General features: G+C 39.3%; 1 protein-coding gene across 1 annotated transcript in view; it reads right to left on the reverse strand.

The window, feature by feature from the left end:
- AFG1L (AFG1 like ATPase) overlaps positions 1-20,150 on the reverse strand; it is a gene marked incomplete at both ends in the record, with an annotated part of 63,527 nt that extends 43,377 nt beyond the window's left edge. Inside the window, 5 exons of the mRNA XM_084261012.1 lie at positions 1,009-1,139; positions 2,539-2,640; positions 3,261-3,312; positions 12,489-12,712; positions 20,045-20,150. Of these exons, the coding sequence (XP_084117138.1) occupies positions 1,009-1,139; positions 2,539-2,640; positions 3,261-3,312; positions 12,489-12,712; positions 20,045-20,150 (615 nt within the window). The remainder of the gene's footprint in view (positions 1-1,008; positions 1,140-2,538; positions 2,641-3,260; positions 3,313-12,488; positions 12,713-20,044) is intronic.
- Between the last annotated feature and the right edge of the window lie 210 nt (positions 20,151-20,360).

Raw genomic sequence — 20,360 nt, forward strand, 5'->3', positions numbered from 1 at the left:
GCCAAAGGGCCACCCCTCCTTGAAAAATGCAAGAGTAACTTAAAACAAAACCTGCTAGTATTTCACAGCTTAAAAATCCCCTTTGTGGGAGCTGACCATAAACTGGTTATTTTCTCAGGTTCACAAGTCTGTAAAATAATAGCCAGGAGACATAAACTGCTCTATCATTTCAGTAATGTATGAAATCAAGAGCCTTAACACAGACAATTTACTGTAAATAGATTATTTTGCTATTACTGATTTGAGAAGTAACACACATCTGTTCTTACTAGCTCTGCATTTTCTCTCTGAATTAAAAAACAAATCTCAGGTGACTAAAGCTGCCAAATACCTCTAGGCTCTCTCCTAAAAAATGTTTGTAAAGCAATGCTATGCTTGAATTTGTCACATTGCCTTAAAACAAATTTCACAAGCTGTGTAAAACAAATGAACCAACCAAATCAGCTTGGAAAAAGATAATTTTTATGAGCTTATTTTTAATTTTCACATTTAGTTCAATAAAAAAAATCTTAAATGGTGATATAATTTGGCATTTCCATATCAAAGGGAAGAACTTAGGTTGAATTTAACATGTTATTTGAAAATCCTTAATAACCACAAGACGATTTTGTTCCCTTTTCTGAACTACAGCAAAGACCATACATGCCAAGCAAGTGCCAGGTAACTACTCCCCTGGGCAATATACAGTCTCAGCACAGGATGATGGCCCCATACCTGAAGTGCTCATGAGCCTCTCAACAAATTCGCCCTTGCACGACCAGTAACTAGACTGGTAAATGAAAGCACTGTCAATGGACTTACACTATCAACTTGCATCTTATCTCTTGAGGGAAAAAATAAAGCCAAAACCACCATCATCTTCAAAATTATGAAATGACTTCCACTCTTCAGCTTCTATAGTTCACTAGCAGCCAGCGATTCAAGCACTGTATTAGCAGTAACAAGTGTCATGTTTTGAGATTAGAAGTAATTTTAATTGAAACGAAGAATTAATCTCTGACTTCTTACCTGAAATTCATCAAAACATAAGAGAGCAGCCTCTTCACTTATTTCCTCTGCTACTGGTGCGATTGGGTCATATGATTTGGCCATAAATCCTGCCTTTCTTTTTGGCAAACTCTGCTTAAGGCGATGTATTCCTGAGGTGATAAAACACAAAAGAACAAATAGTTCTCATTTCTTTTTTCTGAGACAGTGAGAATAAAATCAATTAGCTACCAAATAAAAAGTAATCCAGTCCTGTAAAAATAAGAAAGCTTCAAACTTAGTCAAATTTCAAGAAGGCAAAACAGTTTTCAACCACATCAGCAACTACTTAAAGCTGACAGATTCTGCAATTTGTGTTTTCTTGTTCAGAAATATGTAAAACAAAACGAATTAAAAAAAAAAAATCAAAGAACCCCTGCATGCTACACACCTATACTTTCTTTTTAAAGCTGATACACATTAAAATTTTATCTTGCTCCAAATCAGTACCATGGTTTCAGTTTCACTTTGTAATTTGGCATTTTCTGTCTCAAGCTTCTCTTTAAGCATGAAAACCCCTTACAGTGTTTAGAGATCAATGGCACAGCTCTGTGCACTGCAAGCACATATCTAATGGATACTTAGAATGCATTTAGTTAGAGGAACTCAGACTAGTAATGCCGTTGTGTTTTAAAATGTAAAATAGATGCTAGTGCCACAAAGATTATTACATCCACACTTTAATGTCTCATTGCTTCTATCTCATCTGACTACAAACAAACATTTGGAAAACAAAGATCCTGCAGTAAGGAGCTACCTTCATTAATGACACAAACGACAGGAAATGAGAACAGAAAATCTCAGCAGTGACCCAGCGATGATTCAAGAGAAGGCACTAAAAGTAGCAGAAGGTGTTTACACCAATGAAAGCTTCCAGAGGAAAAAAAAAAAGCAGTTGTCTCAATACGTGTAAATTACAGCATTATTTAACAATTTCACAGCATTTTGAGGTCACGAATTTTACAATGTTCAAAAGAATATCTCTGTCAAAACTAAGTGCCTTACCCTGTCAGAAAAAATTTTGATACTTAGGGTGAGCTTACTTCTATTATTTTTTCCTCTAAATTATTGATAGTGTTATTGTTTGACAAACAGAAGAGTTCTCATTCTCCCTGGCATTTATACCAAATTTATTTACTGCTTATTCAAAATGCAGATTGAATTTAACCTTTCCTGTTTCAGTTTTAGCAACTGCCTTCTTCACATTGCATGCAGGCTAATTGGTAACTGGAAAACATTTAGTTAAGCATTTAAGCCTAAATATACATCCAAGTTTTCGATGCAATCAGGTACACTGAATCTCTGAGAAAAGATAATTGCATATTACTTCTGGAGTGATATCTACTCTGGTGTGACAGACAACGCTAAAATCCTTTTACTTGTCTCCTTTTTTAACTTTTTTTGCTTAAAAACTTAAATAAAAGTTATGCTGATTAATATGAGAATAAGATAGACTTTTTAATAGAGATGGTATTTTATAAAATTCTTTTAAATACCTGTGTTTGCACTTACTCTGGTGTACGTCTAGCATGAAGCCGTGAAAATGGACTCTCTTTTTCCTTTCTACTTCTAAGTGGGAATAGAACATGTCCATCACCATTGTCTTTCCTGTGCCTTCAAATAAAAAACAACAAAACCCCCCCACCCACCCAACAGGTAGTTAATTTCAGAACAGTATGTACTGATTACAATAATGATTGTTCATTAGCTTTGAACCAACAAAACTATACTCTTCCACAGAGTAAGCACAAATCCAGACTGCTTGTGAAGAACTGCTATATTTTCTGTTCAAAAACCTGGAACAATTGTCATTTTTCTTTTAAAATTTCCATCCACACAGAAATGGCTCAAAGGTCGCACAAATGGCTCCTCCTGCATCCAGAAAACATTCTTAGTATTTCCTTTTTGAAAAGCAACTATATTTTCAATTAGAATATACAAATTCTCTTGGTGACCCCCTTAATTACTTCCCAGATTCTTAAATTTTATTCTTAAATTTCATTCCTAAATATTAGTGATTGGTTAAGACAGAGAAAATGCAATCCAATCCAACAGCTTCCAGAATTGGGATTTTCATTGTATTTAATAACATCATAATGCAGAATATAACTAATCCTGGAAAATTCATTACAGCAATAATGCTAGGTAAACATGAAGCTTTTAGAAACTTCAGAATTTGAATAAATATGCATTCTGAGAAAAATTCCATTGGGATTGATGCAACTGAAACTTACCAACATCTCCATAGACATAAAGACCTTTTGGAGGTTTGTTCTTTGCGAAGAGCTGCAGATCAAAAGAAAAAGAGTGAATGTAAATATGGGGCAAAATAAAAGCAAACACAGTGCTGCAGTGAAATAAGAAAGTAACAGCCAAAGTAGCCCTAGCTAGCAAAGTGTAACCTTGAATATATCATTAGGTCAGAACTGGTAAGCAATCTTAATGCTGTATTTGTGCAAATTCTATAAGAGAGGCCAGACACATGTGCAGGGTTTGGGGTTTGTTTGGGTTGGGTTTTTTAGGTCATTGAGAAAATATCCCCATGGCCAGTCCTAACACACTTGCCTTTTTACCTCAACACATATAAAAGGACTAAATGTTTCCCAGTCTTTCATCATCAAAACAAATCCTTTTCCTCATTTAGCCATTTAAGCATAACAGTCCTAGGAAAAAGGATATAAAACTAAGCAGTATTGTAGTATTGATAGATATAGGCATTATATACCTATTAAAGAGCTCTGCTTAAGATACAAAGCATCAGCATTCAGAAAATCAGAATTGCAAAGCTAGTGAGCATTGTAGGTCTCCTTCCTCTCCTGCTTCAATCTTACATGCAGAATCATCTGGTTTAAACATGATAAAAATCTATGGAGCCACAGTAAAAATACGTACCTACATACACATACGTGTGTATATGCCTGTGTGTATATAAATTGTAAGTATGCCTTCTATTAATTATTTTCTCAAACAAGTTATCCTGAATGAATATTGCTTAAGAATTTTTAATCTCTTAATTTTACTCAAGACACATTATGACCCCTGATGGTTTATTCCATTTCCTCAAATATATATTTATTGAAAAACTTGCAATAACATCAATTTGACTTCTCATTGGGAAGTCAATTTGTGTATATTATGCATAGCCACTTACAAGTATAATTTTAAAAAGAAACAGTTTCCAAAAACCTGGAAAACTTAACAAAATTCTCATCAACCCCATGAAACTGAACCGACATCCACAAAAACACTGCAGAAGAGTATGTGGTTATTTCAAAGTGCTCCACTTTCAGAGTTCTATGAGCTGAGCCAAAACAGAGGAAAATTAAAATTGCAGCCCTGTGGTCTCATTTGGAGCTGGGTAATTGCTAAACAACTTGAATCTAAAGCACTTTTCAAAATACAGTGCCATGCTAAAGAAACGGGGGAGTCAGTAGCAAAACACTTAAATATGAAAGAAAATATATGACTAAAAGGTAGAAAGATAATGTCTCAGGTCTATAGTACCAGTTTATTCAGAAAATATGCAAGCATAGCTCTTATGTAAGACCCTCTTATAGATTTAATTTAGAGTTATATTAATAGGATAATAAAAAATCCATATCATCAATCTGTGGCTGAACAGGGTTTCAGATGTTCTGAAGCCGTTCCATTAATAGACAAGGTTGCAACTATTTGCTACTGCTTTAAAGCAATGCAAGGCAATTTAATTGATGAACGTTTTTCAGTGTGTACTTTTTAAGAGCCTGCGCTCATTGAAACTACTCAGGCTCAAAGTTACACAGCAAAGAAAGGAGAAATAGAAAGAAATCCAAATGAGGGAGACAATCATAAGAATTTATTTTTAATTTGGGATTAACAACAGTCACATTAACATGACAAAAGACTATCATGTTAAATTCATTACATAAAAACTGTATTAATGTGATTTGCAGCTCCACAAGGAACGACACAAAACTAGAAAAACTCATCAATATTTAGAGTACTGCTTTGCCTCTCTTTGTAAAGGTTATATCACCAGAACAAGGAGTAATGCCTAGAGCTTTAGAGGGGTGTTTTTTTCAGCATAACGTTTTTATTAATTATATTTAAACATCTTGAAGTTTGCCTTTTTAAGTATATCTTACTCTCACTCCAATGCTCACTCTCCATTTCTAGAAAACATAGAATCTAACTGAAAAAGAGGTTCTGGGTGGGGGTTTTTTTGCCAAAGGAAACAAATATAATGACTTGGGCTCCATAAAAGTCTAAGTCAGCTTGGGGTTGATTTGAATGCAATCAGCTATTTTGCAGAGACAGCAATTTTTGAGTGATTTCTAATTGCTAACAAAAAAAATTAAAAAGAGAGAAAAAAATAGTAAAAAAAAGATGAATGCTGTGGCAGATCCAAACACGTTTGCTGAAGCTGCTCATCAATAAAAGTAAACTGAACACCTGAAAAACTTTTACACTCTTTGAGGAATTAAAAGAAGTTGGGTTGGGGGGGTGTTTTGGGTTTGTGGAAGTGGCAGCAGGAGATATGTATACTTCTGTCAAATGTTGCACTATTGACGCTATTAAGAGACTTTTTTCTCTATCCTGTCACGTATTTTGTGACACTGAGTATTCATTTTTATATTCCTGGGTTGTTTGGGGGAGGTTAGATATACTGCTATAAACAAAAGTGAACTCAATCAGTAGACTTTTAATACTGAAACTCAGACATCCTGCTGGTCTCAAGCTGTTCTACAGGATCAAATTGAATTATTTATTTATTTTTTAATTATTTTCATGCAACTTCTGAAGCCTGGAAGTTGTGTAAGAAACAGACCAACTTCCACTGGGATTTCTGATAAAATCCAGCCAATGGCATGGGATTGACTTGGAGCACAGCAAGCGGTCAAGAAAGTCAGTGGCACGAGCGGGAGAAGAAGGCAGAGACTTCTCTTGCTTCTACTGAGACACACACTCTGTATTTGAAAAGAAAGAACAAGGAGTGGGGAGGTAGAAAATGCAGAAGATCCTCCAGTTACCCTAAACTAAAGGTGATCTCGTTTATTTCAGGGAAGGAAAGGAGAAAAGTGGGAGATGTAGGGAGACAAACTAAATGACTGAGCTTCTCCTTGTCCCTCACTTGGGTGTTATCCTGAGGTGTATGTGGAGTCTCAGTATAATGATGTTCAACCACTAGAAAACAAATCTGCTTTTTGCAAGAATCTAAGATTTAACACTGTTCATGCCAGCTGGCATCTAAAACATACAAAACCAAAGATACTAAGGGGTGCTCAAAATCTGAGTTTGAAGGGAAGAATTTAAACACCTTTAAATACATGTTTTGAAAGCTTACCACAGCCTTTCAGATGGGGGCATCACCACAAATATGTTAAATCCCTTGAGTACTCCAAGTTTCTTAATTCCCATAACATCATTTAAAACGACTTAAGAAAGCCTAAATGAAATGCTTCACTGAGTTTCATTACCACCAGGATGTGCTACAGCAGAAACCTTCTTTCCTTTTATAGATCAGTTGACTCACAAACTTTTCTTTGAAAAACACTCATATGCTAAAATATTTACAATTCCACAAGACACACACACACATCAGCATCCCCAGATTTACAGAATCCACTCCTTTACTACCAAAATGTCTGTTTCAAAACTGCATGCCTTGCTCTGATTAAAGTGAAATTTAAACCAATAAAAAGGAAAAATCCAATGTGATAGAATCAATCAGTAGCCCACCTCATCTAAGGAATTGCATTGGTCAAAACACCTCCTTCATTCTGACAACTTCCTATTCTTTCTTATACACCCTTATGTGCAACATCTTCCCACCTTCTCCATACTTTCTGCTTCAGACACCAGAAGCAAGGAAGTCATTTCCTGGGAATATTTACACAGCAATTTGAGAAGCTTTTAGGTTAAAATACATACTAAGACAGTTAATTGAAATATGCAAAATTGAAGAGACAAGCCTCCAAACAGCAGATTTCCTTTTAAACACTAACAAAACTGCCTCTTTCTCCCACTCTTTCAGACCTCCTTTTTGGTAGCTGCGGTAGCTGAGGTAGATGAAGACATTTTCAAGGTCTTGAATGGTGTTTACTATTGTTCATACCCCTTTTCAAAACATGACCTCACTTATAATTGAGCTTATTTCACGTCATTAGTACAGCAACTCAACAACTCTTAAGATGTCCCAATTGGTATTATTTTGAAAAGCAAGAGATCTGAAACGTCTAAGCAAACTCTTACGGCCTTGAACTTCAATTCAGAGGATCTCAAAATATCTCAACATACAAGGCCATGCTTTCACCAAGTTGAAGATCAAAGTCATTGTTCAAATTTGAGTAATAATTTTGAAAAACAGAGGCCTACTTGGTTTAAAGCAAGACTAATTGGATTTTCCTCCTTCAAATTCATTCTAAGCTGATGCTCCAAAAAACCTGCATCCTAGTAAAACTGTATTTTTTTAATCATAAAGGAAATGGAAATGGCTGGCATCATGTTTCCACTCACAAACTACTGATTTCAGAAAGCTTTACCCTGTGAGCTAATGCAAGTCTCTCAGATTAATACTGAAATGCTTCTATTGTATCTGATATAAATATCTCTTCCTTAATTCTACCTTTACCATATTTTAAGTCAATAAAACTATTTTTAATATCAAAATGACAAATCAAGAACAAAATTAAAACCAAAGCAGACTATTCTTGCAATTGTACAGAAGCAGAAGTAGTTTGTATTCCTGGAATAACTATTATTTTAGAAGAGGGTTCTGCAATTCTATCACAGCAGGAATCAGGCAATAAAAGAGGTAATAGAAAACTACAAAAGATGCTGACAGAGAGGCGCTTCTCTATCCCTCTCTCTCTCTCTCTCCCCTTTTCTTCACTGCAACCCCTTAACCACATCCTCTTCAATGACGGTGCCAGGAAAACGAACATGCTTGCAAAGCCATGCATCACTTTTTTATTTCTAAAAAGTTTCCAATAGATTCATTTCAACACAGAAGATTTCATACTAGAAGTAGGTTACTCAAGTTGCTAGAAACCTCTTGAAAAAGCAAAAAGTCAATCTACAATAATGCTTAACTGTTAAAGTGTTTTACTTACTTCCAAAAAGTCCTTAAATAATTAAAAATACATCAATTTGTTTCATTTACATCTATTAAAACTCGCTGAGTACAAAAGGTTAAGCAAAACCAATGCCAGTTATTAAAAAAAAAAAAGAGAACACATCTATAGAATGTTTATTTTTATTATTCAAAGTTACAAAGTACCAGAGGAGTGCCAAAGAGCTATTAACGAATACAGGATTTACCTGCCCCTTTATCATCAGTAGAGCCATCTTTGAACTACTTCTGCTCATAGGCCTACACAAATCCTATTAAACCTGTGCCAACTCCAGGAAGCAGTACTTGCCACAGCTTTTTGGAACAAAACCCCTTTACTCTACTCCTTAGAACTGAATCAAGTCCGAAACAACACCCCTACCCTGAAAGTCCATCATAGAAAAACGTATTTTGCTGCTTAGGAAACTCCTCTCCAGATGCAGACATACAACACGCACGTGATGCCACTGGTTAGAGCTGGTACAGTGCTTGATGGCTATCATTTTACCAACCACCTCTCAGAGCTGTGACTCTCATTCTGGGGAAAACCTTCATTAAGGATGTTGATTACAACTTTGCCGAAGCAAAACCTGGCCTGCACTAGAATTTAAACTGTACTTTATTTGACTTTGTTTTATCTCCAAAGGAGCTCCGTTTGAACTGGCAAGTAACTTCCTCAGAGACAGCAGAAAAGAAACAAAGATGTTGTGACTTCTTTATCATGAATCATAATTTAACAACACAAGCTAGCAGGCTTTCACAGATTTACACAAAACTCACTGCTCTCCTCCTCTCCGGGGTTTTGATGTACACCTGGCACATCACCATAGTGCTCAACCTGGTAATCAATCTCATGATTTCTACAGAGATACTGAGCTCTAGGAGAAAAACCTCAAGCTGCAGCACCACTAATCCCAATAGCAGGCAGTTCTACAGCTGCTTCTCAATGACTGTGGCATGAGGTCCCAGGTATCTGTGAGCCATGCAACAAATTTTAAAAGCTGGCTTAAAAGTGAAGTCTAGAATTGAAGCAGTGTTAAATAAAAGAGAGGCATGCTTTAAAGGAACTAGTGAAAAACACATTCACAACCTAAAAAATGGCATTTGACTTTTTCCTTTTAAGAAAGTGCCAGTCAGGCTGGCTTTACTGCGATTAGCTCTGTTATACAGGGACAAAGTAGCATCACAATCTCCTAAATAGAATAAGATTAGTATTTGTTCTCTGCAATAGAGACTTTCTTCCCTATTCATGCTTCCCAATCAAAGAAACAGTAAATAACAAACCCACATAATGCTTGATCTACAAAGCCATTACAAGACACCTGCTCTAACAACTATAATGATTCGGGGCACTCCAGTTAACACAAGTCAGCTCTCCAAACTATTCCCAAAGGCAGTGCTTTTAGAACAGAATATCCAAATGTCCAAAACAGTTTACAAGAAAAGATCAGGATACTCTAGCCTACTGATCTCAGGTTTGCCAGCAAGACCAATGCCCTCATCACAACATTTTTTTCTATACAATGAAATGAATAAAATTCTGGCAGGATGTCCAAAAGACAGCGTAGGAGCAAACCAGACGACTGGATTCCTTTTGAACAACTTCCTCCTTTGCAGTCCAGGTACAGTGTCTAAAGCAAATTTCAAGATAGGCAATTTAAAATATTACAAGCCCAACACCAAGACTTAAAAAGAAGCCCAGATAGGTTTAAAAAAAAAAACCCAAACCCCACAACTTTTCACATCAAGCATGCTCAGGACAAATATCTGGCCTACTAGATTACACTCACAGAAGTAAGCTTACCTCCTTACACTAAGGCAAAAACAGTTCTCCTTCAGGTACACTGCAACGCTGCTTTGGATACCAAAGATAAGTGATACACATTTTTGAAAGAGAAAATTTCTCTTTTTTATTTGGTACTTGCCCAAATTGAATCAAGAGACTGGTTTAAACTCAGGAGTTAGCCTACAAAAATATCAAGATAACATGGATCCACAGGCACACACCCACATACAATATAAATAAATATCTTTAAATGCCATAAACATACGCTGTTTAGGCTATGTCTGTCATTTTTACACCGTTTCTATGTTATTAATATATTTTTAATTAAAGAAAAAACAAAAGTAAAAATAATGCAATGAGCTGACCCAACAGCCTGCAAAAATGGAGCCAAACAGTGTTTTGGGGTATAATTCCCACAGTAGAGTCATCCAATGATCTAGCTTGTCAGGGACCTCAGGGGATTATGTAGCTAAAAGCCCTGCTTAAAACCAGGTTAACTGCTTTCAGAACACAACTTCCAAAGACTGGTCTTGCCTTAGCACTTTTAATTTCTGTACCTGCCCACCCTTCTCCTTTTTCCTGACTTTCTTCTGGTTGTCTGACTTTCTGCTCCATAGAATTAGTTCCCAATCAGGTTCCTTCTTGCTGTACCTAAAAAAAAAAACCCAAACCCAAAACCAAAACCACCCACAAAATAAAAACCCCAAAACACAACAAAACAACAATAAAAAACTCCAAAACCAGCAAAGAAAAAAACCACACACACACAAAAGAAGAAAAAGCTTCTTAGGTTCTTTCTAGGCCTCTAGTCTGCTTCTTTTCATCAGGAGGCAGGAAGACATTTACAGTATTCCAGTCAAGCATATGATTAAGATCTCCAGCTATGAATATGAGTTTAAAGCATTCAGGGGGTGCTGGAGGCAGTTTGAGAAGTTAGTGTGTGCCCCAATGCCCTGCACCCTTTTACAGAGCCTTGGAATGGTAACTTGACATTTGACATCTCACAGGGCAGACCACAGCATGTCATTTAGAGGCGTGAGCCCTGTAGGCTCTGGACACCCTGATCTCATTCTATGCCATTAACCTTGCCATGCAAACAAAATGCAGTATTTGTGCCAGATAACCAGAGAATTTGGGGTTGTAACAGGAACTATATGGTTAGGTAACAAGTCCAGAGTTAGATACTCAGATTTATGACCAGGAGATGAGGTGTGTTTCAGAACAGATGCTGAGAAAGGCTGACATGGAGATTCATTAGCAGGGTCTGCAGCTGACAGCATAAATGACTGCAAATTTGAAAGTCGGTTCTGACAAAAGAATAAAACCCAAAGTGGTAACAGAGAAAGAGAGAAATTAAAGTGAGAATATTCAGCGGCTGGCTCTGAGGAGCAGTGGCAGCTTCCAGGCATCCCCTTTCAGGTGTAGGGAGATGTGTCTCCAGCACAGGGAGGAAAAGTGAAGATGACAATAGCAAAGAATAGTTTGCCATGTTTTTTTCTCAACACCATGCTTCTATCATCAGACCCAGTCAAACGCCCTGATGCTGTTGTTTCTCCCCCACCACATTTCTGACTACTGTTAATCAAGTACAAGGTACACAGGAAGCACATTCAGTGACTGTTCAGCCTCTGTGCACATCTATGACTGCCTAAACTTTACCAAGTATGTAAATGACTATTATTTACTTTGCTGGGCACTATGTTTGGTTTTCTAGGATATAAACTCAAGTCTACAAAACAAGAGGCAAGGAAAGTCCTGGGGGGGGGATTCTTATATCAGCTCCGTTGCTTCCCATGAGAACAACGCCATCAAGATCTGCAGGTGCAAGGCCACAAGAGCAGCAGCCTGAGAATACCACCATGAGAGCAAGACATGAAAAATGCTGCCACAGAGGCTCTGGAAAACACCACATCTACAGCTTCAGTGGAAAGTTACAGAACTACAAGAGCAGGCTATCTGCATTACTACTGCCAAGGAACTGAGGTTGCCAAGGCATCATGCAACAGCAATACGTTTGAATTTTTGTCACTACTTGGAAAAGGATCTGTAATACCCCAAAAACCACAACTTGGGTGCAGGTCACACATTTGGCCTTCTTTCCTTACCTCAGCTGGAGACCAACAATACTGGCAAGAATGGACTTCTTTTTTTAAAGTCACATCACATCCACATTACAATGTTTCTTCAAAGACTTTTAGACTGCCAATTTCACTTATATTCACAGATGATTTGTTAAAACACAAAACATCAGCACTCAGTACATGTAACCCAAACACACGTGTTATATGAGTGCTTGAGAGTTAAAACCTGGTCTAGGCCACTCTCTCCTAAGGCCAAATGGCATTCTGGGAAAGGCAGACACCGGACACAACTAAAATAACATCAGATTCTCTTACAGAATCATTTCAATAATACTTAATTTTGTTGCTTCTAGAGTGCCACTGGAACTTTACAAGCCAAAAAACAATGAAGAGAGATCCAACCAGAAATTATGACATGTATAACTTACATTAACGATAGAAATTTATACGTTGAGCAGATTCTTGTGATCAAATATATATGAAAAAATATCATTATAAACCTCACCTTTGAGAGAAGATTTTTTGAACTGATGCTATAGCCTTTAAGGCTCTCATGCAACTTCTGCAGGTGCTGCACAACTCTTCTCTGATGGTCATCATTCTTCAGCTCTTCTTCCTTAATCAGAAAGTCATAATGTTCTAAAGGTCCACTGCAAACCAATAAGGCTCTGGCGTTAGCATCTGTAGAAGTACCAGGGACTGTCTTCTCATCTGCCTGAGCTGTGTATGCTGTAAAGTGAAAAGCAGATTATTAATAGAAAAGTTTTCACATTCACAAAGAACACACTTTAACAGTTTATGCAGACATACATACATTACTTACCTACACAACCATTAAGGTATGTTAGCCCATTTTTCATTAATTTAACTTCTAATTTGAGTAGTAAACACAGTAGTATGCTTATTGATAATAAAAATAAATGTATAATAAACACCCAATGAAAGGCGCAGCTAGAGAGCTGGTAAGATCTGAATGAGCTGAACTAGACAGAATAAGTTTCAAACCAGCAAACAGGAGCCCAAAACAGGAGTTCTCTTAGAGCAAGCTAAAGAAGTCAAAGGCCACACTGAGCAAGGCAACAGCTGTGAAGCCCTGCAATGCCACAGCCTTCTCTGCTGGCATTATCTTCTGCCCAGAAGAGACAGGGCCAGGCCCAAGCAGGAATTTTTATCTTTAAAAAAAAAAAAAAAGTTGCCAAAATTGCTAGACAGAAAATTAAACTTAACTAGGAAAGTAGATACAAAATGACAAAGAAAGGTGGTTGAATCAGTAAACCAAGAAGCTTAATAATGGGATACACTGAAAAGGTGCTTAATATCTTCTTTGCTTCCACCATCACTTAAAAGGTTAAGTATAATCATGAATAATACAATTTGTAGCAATGACAAAAGAAATAGATTTGGGTAGGAAAAAAGTGTATCATGGACTAAACAGGAATTTCAAACATCCTGAAATATAAAGAAATTCATCCCTAAATGCTTTAGGTAAGTTGCCTAAGCGACAATGGCCTCTACCAGCTTGCTTTGAGACCTCACTGGAGGCAGGTGAGGATCTACAACACTAGGAAATTAACAACTTTTGTCCTAAATAGGAGAGAAATTCACAGGTCAGTCAACACTTGGAAGCACTCAAAAGTACTGGAACAAGTACAGGCAGGTTTTTATTTTGGTTTGTTTTTCTAAATGAAACACTGAAGAAGATAACAAAAGCCAACAGCAGTTCTGCAGGAACAGTGGGATCAAAAAGTTTTCCTCTCTGATCAGCCAACATTCTCAGCAGCTGGAGGAAAAACATCTCAACTGCAGTAGAACTTTTGTCTTTGGGTCACACCCCATTCTTATATGTGAAGTAGGAAAGTAAGTTGCAAATGAAATTACACTTGAACAGTTACAAAAGCACCTAGAAAAACTCCATGTAGTGAATGTAACTGCAGTTAAACTAGGTGCTTATCTGCAGCTTCAGAAAGGGCTCGGAGGCTCATCTTGTTGCAGTCAGAATTTCCATTCCTGCCCTCTGCATGGCAAAATGAAGTACATGGACTGGGAACGTAGGAAACGACCCGTCAGGAGGAAGCTGCACACACCCTGAAGGGAAGCCAGTTCTGACTGCAAACGGGATGCAGTTCAACAGGGGCACTCCGTGGTGCTCAGGGGAAATAAGTAACTCCACTTAGGAGATGGGAATGACCAGCTACAGAGCAGCTCTGCAGAAAAAGGCCCAGGGGCTGCACTAGATCACGAATTGGCAGTAAGATGCTAGTAGCACTACTGGAGAAAAAGCATAAAGTAAAAAAACCCTACAACTACTCCAACATATATACCTAGTGAAGGGTGTTCCTGCCCATGGCAGGGGTTGGAACTAGGTGATCGCTAAGGTCCCTTCCAACCCAAACTGTTCTGTGAGCTATGAGGGGCAATATAAGGAGACATAAATAAACCCTGTTCTATTCAACAATGGTACAGTCTGCCCTGGCACATACTTTTTCATTTTCACACCATATTTCATGAGAAGTATGAACTAAGTGGGAGAGTAAAAGATGATTTAAAGGACTAAATAGTCCTTAAACCATGGGTCATAACCCACAGAGAAGTTGTAAGAGTTTTAAATTGATGTAAGAAACATAAAATTAATGAAAATATAAAGGAGAAGGATAAAACTGCACAATTACATCAAACCATGTTTGCTTATTGCAAGTAACTCCTTAGTTTCTACAAGCAAAGCAGTTACTGCTTACACATGCAGCAAATAATTGCACAAAATTCTCCTGCCGTGAAGGAACTGAGTTACTGCTGTGAACTGAAATTAGCTCACCCCTAGCTAAAGAGATCACATAAAAAGGGTTGAATTCAAAGCCTGTTAATGCAAAAATTTGAGTACAGTCTTCAGAGAAAGCTAAAGAAAAGCACATAACTATCTCCAGATACACACTGGATACTGAGGAAAGGAAACAAACTGTATTTTTACAGTTATCTTAATAATTGAAATTAAGGTAGTGAAATAAATCAGTCGTCTAGAAGTTGTGAAGCTTTCATCCATGGGGACTGAAAACTAATTTGAAAAAAATGTGAGGAACAGGTCAGCAATACCTGACCCACTTCCAAAAGGAAAGGGCAGAAAGGCACAGGTGATCTCAAAGCTTCTTCATCTTGTTTTCAACCATTTCACTCTTTCATAAAGCCAACCTCAGTCCTGCGATCTGTACCTCTAAGCTATCCACGCCTGTAACACCAAGAGCTTGACAGCTCCATGAGCTCCAGTGTGATGGACAGCCAGTGCCCCATTACACCTGTCGAGCAGTCAGTTCCTACTGCTTACCACAGGATTGGAGAAAAATAAATAAATGCTGATTTAGGGCTAAGAAAGGGTTTGTGGCTCACAGCTTTCCTGGTCATAGACAGAGCACTCCAGTGGGACTGCTCAGAAGCATGGGGGTTTTGTCTCAGATTACATGTACCAACAGCTCACCATCCTGGGAGTGGAAGAAAATACTTGGTCAGTAACAGATGAGAGACATGGAGAGCACGTGCAAGTGATGACCGAGGGCATCACGGGACAAACTACTCACTGTTCTCCTAAAATAATTACCAACACTGGGACTTAAATACTATGGGGATACACTGTAGCCTACTACCAGGAGACAACCAGTAACTGGTAAGTGAGAAACTGAAACTTGGTAGCTTCAAAACAAAGGCATGAGCTCTTAAAAAGCAAAAAGGCTTGTAGGGGGTTTAGAGGTGAGTTGACAGAAGACAGCTGTTCAAGGCATAAACTGTCCTAAGAGACAGGAGGAAAAAAAAAAAGTATTAAATGTGAGTTTTCCCTTTTAACCTACATGAGGCAGGTTGCAAAATCATTCACACAAATATGCTTCTTTAGTAATCTACTCCTGGGCTGATAAAGGAAACTTTAGAATTGTTAATACACAGCAGAGTAACAGGAAATTACCTTCATGATTTTACATAGAGGAAACTGCTGTTAGAAAAGAAATCACATGTGATTCAATGGATTAATCACAGTCCTGCAGCCTTCTCCATAGTGCAAAAGGCAGGTTTCATTTATCTCTTCCCGTTTCATTATCTAATCTTCATATTATTTGTATTCTGTTACTTGATTTTCATTAGTTCCCTTCCAAAACCTTCAAGCATCACAGACAGAAAAAGCATCTTCTATCCCTATGTAGCATTCTTGACACAACTATAGTAAAGCACAGCATCAATTCATTATTCACCTAGATCTACAAAGAACAGTGTGAAACTACAGGCATGCATTTACCCACAATCTAACTTTCCCACTTCCAGGGTACATGACAGTGTTGGATGTTACAACATTCAGCCTGATATTAACTGCTTCCCTTAAGAGCTGCCACCAGGTTGCAACTTCTTTAGCAAAACCCTGTTCCTAAAACACGGGTATTTAGGTGTTATCTCACTTTATTTCAAGCCATAAAACTAACTGCTTGCATGTGCCTTTCTGCTTGCCTGCCCAAGATTCACAGACCAGGATGCAGCAAACACCCACTGTGACATACACAAAAACACCCTGCCTTGGAGAAACCCGAGGGGAAAAACCCAAACCCAAACTTATAAATACCTAACGAAAACACCAATCTGAAATTACAAATGTTTGCTGTAAAGTGGGGAACTTCAGACACCTTCAGTAAGCTGGTATTATTTACCACTGCAAAGTGCCTACATAAAAATACAAGAAGTGTTCTTAACTCCAGAGACCTTCTGAGCTGGAAAAGAGCAGCAAACTGCAAAACTAATCGGTGTGTTGTCAAGTTTTCCTACTGCCACTCAGAACTGACGTCTGAGATGACAGAGGAAAAAGGCATGCAAGTTTCAATGACACCACTTATCAAAGTGCCAAGGCAGGCACTAGAGTTATTTATGTAAGAAGACAATCTGAAATGGATGCTAGGTTGTGGCATATCAAAAACTAGTCTCAACAGAAGCCAGAAGGTTGAGAGCACAGAAGGGTAACTAAAGGAAACAACACTCACCCTTGTAATCCTTATTATTTTTCCTAGGAGTGGGATTTCATTATGTAAGGTTTTGAACCATGACATCTAAAATCCTCCAGAAGAGAATCCCCATGACAAACATCTTACCAGTTCCTTGTTTCCCCTGTATTTCAGGGCCTAGGAAAAGAACCTGGGCTTCCCTGACAGGAATTTAATCTTTGCTGTCTTTCCACGACTGCAGAAACCAACACCTTTGAATTTATTAATCTGTGAGTTTTCAAGCAATGCAAAAAGACATCATGGGCATTTAAGATGATTACTCACTTCTCAGAGAAAGAAGTATTGTACTTCCACAGATTAATTAAAATTTCATCTGCAAGATCTCTCACTGCCCTCAAACTAAACATCATTTAAACACACAATTAGAATTGTAGATATTTAACAGGATTTGAGAAAAAAAAAAACAGGAGAGAGAACATATCGCTAAAGCATTAGAGATCAAACAAATGGAGCTGAACAAACTCCTTTTATTGCAAAAGGAAAGCCATGCTTCAGATTACAATATTCATCACACTAGAGGGTCACTCACATACAGTACATGTGAATTATTTATTCTGGAAACAAAGTTGAAACAAGCACTTCAGGAGACTGATGATGACAAAAAGAATCACCTTTAACCCCTGTGCTGTATGCACGCTTCAAGCCACTCCCTCACAGGAATCATTAGACAGTTTTCATTCACAGATATTAAGGCTGGAAGACAACATTGACCTTACTAAGTATAAGGGAAGATAAATTTACTTAATTACCCCTGAACTACACTAAAGAATTCTGTTTGATTACGGCATGTTTTGAGGCAAACATACTCTCAAGACATATGAGATGGTGAATTAACTATTTCCTATGAGACTTTACTGGAATGGTTAATTATTTGCCTTAAAGATAAAAAAAGTATTTCCAACTAAGAGTTGTTTGAGAACTGCATCTAAACCAAACTCGTGGAGGTCAGGGCTGCAATAAAGTTAATGACCCCAAAATCCCCCAACTGCCACCCTTTGCTGACAGTCCTGATCAAGAAGCTGGACCAGCTTCAAGGCAACATACAGGCATGAGATCTGCTTCATCACTGCTCTGCTGGCAGGATTCGCCTTGAGAGCTTTTCACAAATACTGGAATTGGGGGAGGAGGGGGAGGGAGAAGAAAAAACAAATTAATAGAAAGCAACTTTAAAAACTGTCCTGCTTTCAACAAGCTGAAGTTTGAAATATTAATTCAGGTTACACTGAAACCAAACTGCTCCAAATCCCCACACCCTTAGTGTAAAGCTGCTAAAACTGCCTGGGAAACACAGCATCCACGATGGAAGATGACTTTGAAGTCAGAGGGTACTTTGATCAATGGGCAGATGCTGGTTGCCCCTACATGCAAGGCACACAAGCTTCTCAGGAAAGAGGATCATGTGTGGGTTATAAAGCAGAAAATACATTTTCAGTCCTATTATAACGACAAACAATTGCTCCTTCCAAAATATTCCACAATGCCTAATGAGAAACCTAAGGAGGCTACAACTTATTTACTTTCCAAAGTTTAATAGAATGCTTAGGAAAGCAAAGTCCAACAAACCAGGTTGCAGCTAAGCTAAAAGAACAAGGACTTGGGACTGTCCTCCCATCTTTGCCTCATAACATGACCTTAAATTAATTACTGAGCCCCTATTTAGCCTCCCTGCAGTCCACTAATTCGGGCAGTATATGAAGCAGTGTTCAAGCTTGTGCAGAAACATACAAGGTGGAATTACAATCCTGCTCTTTTGCATACAGGCTGTGAGATTATTCTGAAACAACAATCTGACCTACAGATAAAAAGACAGAAAAATTTATCAGTGAAAATGCAATTTTACACAAATCATACTTGTGTAATCTAGCAATTAAAGAAAAGGTTAAAGAGTTTGGAGTGCAAATAAAAATACTGTAAGCTGGTGATCATAAAAACAAGATTATAAAACAATAAAATGATGGATGCCCACCCCTGCAGATGTCCTCAAATAGCATATGTAAGGACTACCTTCCTTTTAACATGGAAGCTGAAGAACTCTGCCTAAAGCCACTGGATTTGTTCTCACAATATTTTTAAATGGCAATATGTTGGTTATAAAAAACAATCTACATGGATTTAAAGCATTAGACCTATATCAACAAACATACACAACTACAGTACTAATTGCTTGTCTATTTTCTTTAGGATGTATCAATATTGTACAATCACCATGTGTGTATGAGAACATTTATGAAGCCTCCTAGATCTGCTGTTTGACTTTCAGACCTCGCAGACCCACCCACACTCCAGTGAATCCCCACACCTTTCCCAGAGCAGCAGGGAACGAGTAACTCCCACCTAAGATAAAAGACCTTTGCTTCTAACCTATGCCTCAAGGTAACAAAATCTAATTTTGTTAATTCTGTGTATCACACCGACTTTTTTAGTGAGGCTGACGGGTAGATCTCAGCTCTGTAACATCAGAGGGTCCTTGTGAGGAGAAAAAAAGCCCCCGAGAGTGACTAACACGCAGCAAAAGGTTTGTCAGGCGCCCCCGGACTCGCTGCCCGTCAAGCTCCCGATGCAGCCGCTTCGGACCGAACCCCTATTTGCCGGGGGAAAGCGGCATCGTTAACTCGGGGAGTCGCAGGGCTGTCCCCGGATCCCCCGCCGCTCCAGGTGCCAGCCCACGGCCGCACCGCCCGAGGCCGGGGAGCCCCTCCGGGGCTGGCTCGACGGAAAGGCCGTCCCGGCCTGTCCAAGCGCGGGGACACGGGGACACGGACGGGGCACGCCAGCGCGTCCCTGCAGCCTGGCCCGCCTGCCCAGCACCTGCGAGTCCCCTACCCTGGCCGGCTCCCCGACCCCTTTCCGCCAGAGTGGAGACCCGCGGCGGGGCGGGATGCGCCGGTTGCCGCAGCCGCTTGACGGTACCCTCCCTGCCTGCCCGCTCCCTCCCTCCGCGGCGCCCCAGCAGGTTGTCCCTCGCTCTCCCTTCGCCCGGCCGCGGGCAGGACAGGCTGCGGGACCGAGACAAGCCCCCTCCGGCGGCGGTACTGACCTCTTCGCAGGGCGGCGGCCCGCACCGGTAGCACACGAGCGGCGCGCCGCGCCGAAGCCCGCAACAGGCAGCGCACAGTAACCAAGGGCGACACGGACGCCGCCATCTTCCCGGCCCGGCCTCTGCAGCGGGGGCGCGGGGCGCGCTGGGAAATGGAGTCCCGCCGCTTCCCGAGCCAAAGGCCACGGTCCTACGGAGAAGCTGGGCAAGCCGTGCTAGAGGAGTCCTGGGCTCTTCTCCCTTCCCTTGCCCCCAAACCGAGACGCAGGCTGTGAGGCTGCCCCTGGGGAGCGAGGCAGCAAAGCCGGCCGCGTCT

Source organism: Gallinula chloropus, assembly GCF_964237585.1.
Source record: "Gallinula chloropus genome assembly, chromosome: 3".
Lineage (NCBI taxonomy): Eukaryota > Metazoa > Chordata > Aves > Gruiformes > Rallidae > Gallinula > Gallinula chloropus.